Source organism: Nicotiana tabacum, chromosome 8, assembly GCF_000715075.1.
Source record: "Nicotiana tabacum cultivar K326 chromosome 8, ASM71507v2, whole genome shotgun sequence".
Lineage (NCBI taxonomy): Eukaryota > Viridiplantae > Streptophyta > Magnoliopsida > Solanales > Solanaceae > Nicotiana > Nicotiana tabacum.
In genome coordinates, this window is record NC_134087.1 from 94,483,261 (window position 1) to 94,488,301 (window position 5,041).

General features: G+C 35.0%; 1 protein-coding gene across 2 annotated transcripts in view; it reads left to right on the plus strand.

Annotated features, from left to right (window-relative positions):
- LOC107807119 (nudix hydrolase 9-like) overlaps window positions 1–4,176 on the plus strand; it is a 10,155-nt gene extending 5,979 nt beyond the window's left edge. Inside the window, exons 3-6 of one of the 2 annotated variants that reach the window (XM_075219484.1) lie at window positions 1,138–1,194; window positions 1,556–1,638; window positions 3,199–3,257; window positions 3,874–4,176. In XM_075219484.1, the coding sequence (XP_075075585.1) occupies window positions 1,138–1,194; window positions 1,556–1,638; window positions 3,199–3,257; window positions 3,874–3,998 (324 nt within the window). In that variant the 3' untranslated portion in view covers window positions 3,999–4,176. The remainder of the gene's footprint in view (window positions 1–1,137; window positions 1,195–1,555; window positions 1,639–3,198; window positions 3,258–3,873) is intronic. The other variant, XM_075219485.1, reaches the window with a different exon arrangement.
- The last annotated feature ends 865 nt before the right edge of the window (window positions 4,177–5,041 follow it).

Sequence of the window (5,041 nt, forward strand, 5' to 3'; positions counted from 1 at the left end):
GCGTATTTGGGGGGAGGAACTGCCGATAGAGAGAACTGAGAAGAGAAGAAAAGTCCTAGCCTAAGAATGGGAAAAGAAAAGGAGCTGATGAGTGAACTGAGAAGGACCCTAGTGTATTTGGATTTTGGGCAATTGGGTTTGGGATGGGCTGATTTTTATGAGACTTAAAATTGGGCCTTAGTCTATATAAGTATGGAATATATATTTTAAAGAATCCATGTACTAATAATTCGGTTTTTTCGGTTAACCGAAAAAAATAAATCAATAACCGACGACCGAACCGAAAAACTGAATTTTAAAAATTTTAATTTGAAACCGACCGAAAAAACCGAAACCGAAATTAAAAAAAAAATTGGTTCGGTCGGTTTTTTCGGTTCGAACTGATATATGCCCACCCCTACTTACAATGGTTTAACTACATTAATCTAAGTATTATTTGATACTGAATACAACAGGGAATAACTTATTCTGGTATAAGTACTACTTATCATAACTAGTTCATGAACCAAATGAACCTCGTTCAGGTTGGATGTCTAATTCTTCACATGATCAGAGTCAATGTCTTCATGTGTGCACCTAGAATTACGTCATTGTAGATTGTGTTATATAAACATGCAAAGGAGTCTATACATGTTATATTTTTGTTATTTTAATCTAAAACTAAGCATTTGATAGTTCTTACCGCTGGTGCCATATATAAGCATTTGATTAGTTCTTATCGGTGGAGCTATCTATTTCCATAATTCCATGCTACGGGAGTTTACTGATTAATAGTACTATGCAATTCCACTGTTTCGTTTGTCTTGTTGCCCGAGAATGGCACTTCGTTGTGAAACTCTCTATTCCTCCCTCAAGGTCTACTATTTTATGGTTAATAGCATCAGAAAGAAATCATTGAGGCAGAGGTAGTAGTAGTTTCTTGATTTAATGCATTTCGTCTCTCATCCGGTTGGGCAAATTTTATTGCCTAAGACGTGCAGAAATTCAGCATTTGGTCTTCAGCTTATTACTTTCTTTTATCTTTTACAATTATATGTAGCATGGATATTTCTTTTTAAGTCCAATGTCAGTTGTATACTTATTCTAGTAAGATTATGGACTTTGTTCTGAAATTGGATTGGTATAACTTCTTGTTAGATATGGGACCGAAGAGTTCAGCAAAGTTCATCATTTTACAATGGACTAAAGTTTAGGGTACACTACACTCTTCTGGCTTTGGGTTTCTCCTCTAGATCTTTTTTTCTTTCTGAATGTTGGATTATTAGGCAATTGCTTGTTCACTTCTGTGTAATGAACATCATACTGTGTTACGTACTGTTTTCATATTGATTACCACTTACTGTGTTACGTATTGTTTTCATGTTGATTACCACTTCGGCGACAACATTATCGTTAGGAGATTAGTAGGTCATCAATTGAAAAAGAAAACTGAATGTTATAATGCATAACAGATTCAAGTTAATATGGGATATATGCATACGCTTAGCAAGATGCATGCCCTTTGATATTTTTCCCACAAGGATAACTTTTTACATGATGAGTGATCATTTTACAGTATGGAGGATGCAACTTCAGTATGGGGAATGATTCCAAACAAGAGCCCCATGTTTGCCTTCATCTTAGTCTGACAGACTATAGGTTCTTATATATTTTTCTTCCCTTCCTTCCTGCTTTCCACAATTTTATTAATATCTATCTAGTTGATGTACATATGATGGAAAACCTAGAGAGATTTTTTTCCTCTGGTGAAATACAGCCTATTTAATCTGAGAGTTGAAGAATGTAGTACTGAAGTTTAAGTACGGGTAGGGCCAAGATAGGGTAAGTACTTTTGGCACTGAAAAGGATAAGAAATTTAAGTTGGTTCACCAGGCTCTAATGCAACCACATACATATGTTTAAAAATCATAATGGCTGTGTTATGTCAAAGCAGTTATTCTCTCTTAGATAGTTAGGTTGAAGGACAAAATTTCAGTTATTTGTGCGACTTCATTTTCTCTATTTAATTATCAGTATACCAGTATTTTTCCAAGAAAACAACGTTCTCTTTTTGCTTTTAGTACTAGTATTGGGTCTAGACTGTTCCATATGATTGTGCATCTGAAGTTCCTATCCTGCAAATGTTTATATAGATAGTTTAGGAGCACTTTGACACGTGATCGGTTGAGTGCAATTTCTTGTTCTCTTAGTTATTTTCTTTCTTTTTTCAGATCTCCTCGTTGACAAAATAACATTTTCAGTCCTTGTTTGTCCTAAATGGAAAAAAGATAAAAGATAAAAAAAAAAAAGAAAAAAAGGAATTCTAGTCAATAGAAATATGCTTGAGAAATTTGACACGAGCAATTACTTACGTTAAAAGGTCATTTTATTTCTTTTACGAGAGACCAATGCAAACATATTTTTACCTGATATGATTTTTTGGCGGAAGATTTGCACCTGAGATTAATCTTTTCCTGTGAAAGCAATATGTGATAGTGGTAGAAATGATGTAATGGATAAAAGAGGAGTTCTCTGAAGTAAAAGAACTCTGTTTTAGTTTGCGAGCTGAACTCATCAAATGCTCATATACTCTCGTCATTTCTTTACAAGAGAGAAACCAGATTGCACGTTCCTCTCTTTTGTTTCCCTCCAATAAGAATTTTTGTATGAACTGACGCAGTTTCTATAAATAAAAATCTGTTGTTACCAATTATTCTGTATTTGCTGCTTTTTAAAACTTAAAAAAAAAAAAAAAGAAGACGAGAGAAAATGAAGAAAAAATTAAATATGTATCTTGACCAGACATGAATGTCATATTTGTCAGATTGGGGATCCCATCCACTGAACTGTATGGTATATTTGATAGGTCAACCCAGAAGTTGATATGGGAGATGAAAATACTTTACCTATTTGTTTGTATGCATTTCAACCTGCTATGCTTGTTGTTAATAATTTTGCTTGTCTTGTTGATCATTTGATTTCTGACCTAAGTTTTCAATACAATAGCTCGAGAAATGCATCTCGTGTAAATGTAATGCTGATCGTGTTCTTCATTTCTCTGATTTCCTTCTTGGTTGAAACTGAGACAGTATTTATTTCTACGATGTCTGTGCTTCAATAATATTATTCAATGAAAGGTCATTTTATTTCTTTTACGAGAGAAATAGAAAGAAATTAGAACTAACAAATTATCTTACGGAAGAAAAATTTTCTACTCAGGACTTTTGTGGGCACAAACTTAGGTCCTATATGGGAAAGATTTGTAGTTCCATCTGAAGGTAAAATTTTCTGCTATGATTGTTTGTTTGAACTATCTTTCTTCCTATTGGAAGTGATTGTATCCTGTATACAGTGGCGGGGGCAGGTATTTTGCTAAGGGGTTCAAAAAAGGAATAAGTTAAAAAATTTAATGAAATTGTAGCTAGTGGGACTCATAATGGTTTTGAATCCATTTGACCACTAAGCCATACTTTTGGAATGTGTGAAGGGGATTCAAAACATAATATATAGAGGTAAAAACCAGATTTTGCCTTATATACACAATGTAATTTTTCGGCGAAGCGGGTTCGGGTGAACACCCTTGCGCCCCCCCTAAATCCGCCCCTGCTTGTATATCTCTATTGTATGTGTAATCATGCAAAAGTAAGAAGCGCAATCTTGACTTGCTTCTTTAGCATCTTTTTCTATTTGTCTTTTCAACATTTCAACATAAGGTCTGCGGCAAATGTGATATTTAAGAATCTATACATAGAATGGGCTATTAGAACTACATCTGACATTGCACAGAGCAGGCAGTTTGAGAATATAAAAAAGGATGGAAATGTTCTAACTCATATTGCAGTAAACGAGACTGCAATTCATTTGTGCTAAAAACTATGACATGGATTTTTGCAGATGATTGCGAACAATGTCAGCATATATCAAGTCCCCTCGGTTATGGTGCAGTTGTTGAGACTTCTGACATAAGAATACTTGTGCTTCAACGAAGTAATAAAGTTGGAGAATTCCCAGGATATTAGTTTTTTCCTGGAGGCCATCCGGGGGTATGTCATCTGCATCAATAAGATGTTGTAGGGAATTTTTAATAAAATGATAAAGAAATTTTGCTGAGCATCAGCTTTTAACAACTCAAAATGGAAGTAGGATTTGTAAAATTGTTGTAACCCAACAAGTAATGAACCCACAGCCTTTCATCTTCACGTGCTTGTTTGGCCTCCCAATTTAAAACCATCTACGACAGGCTTTTTCAAAAAAATAAAGGCAGAATAGGTAAAACCCTCCCTAAACTTGACATTTTTTTAATAAGTGTACACCTACGTGATTTTAATTACCCCCTATGTTTACTTTTTCGGATTTTATTACCCCCTGACCTGCCACATGGCAGTGGAAGTTGGTTCAAATGGCTTAGTGCGCGTGGGGGAGTATATTTTTTGCCACATGAGTTGAATATTTCCCTTTCCCAATCCTAGAACCATTCCTATCGGTAATAATTTCCCCCAACGGTAACAACCCCCTTCTCACCCCTATTTTTTGGCTTCTTTCTAAGTCTTCAGCATTTTCTTTGTTCTCACATTCTTTGTCCAGCCAAATTCCATCCCCTCCCCCCCCCCCCCCAAAGATTTTGGCTCTTATTTTTTGGCCAAATAACAACCATTATTTTACTTGGAAGAAAGAAGATGAATGTTTTTTGTAGATGTGACAAGCCAACTCCTTTAAAAGTTGCATGGACTACTGCAAATAATGGACGACGATTCTTTGGATGTAGTCTTTATCCGAAGACAAATTCTTGTCGATTTTTTTAGTGGTATGAACCTCCATTTCCGGAGCAAGCAAACATTGTTATTTCTGGGTTGTTGAAGAATACTAGCAAACTATCGAAGAGGGAAAGACTGCTAAAGTTTCTATTATTTTTCAGTTTACTTTTGAATCTGATTTTGCTCATGTACAAATAATGGTTATCTGGTAGTATGTAATAGAAGTTAAGCAATATGATATGTTGTTCGACACTGCTATCCACAAAAACAACCAATCACAATCACAACATTTTGTCAACATAGCTGGT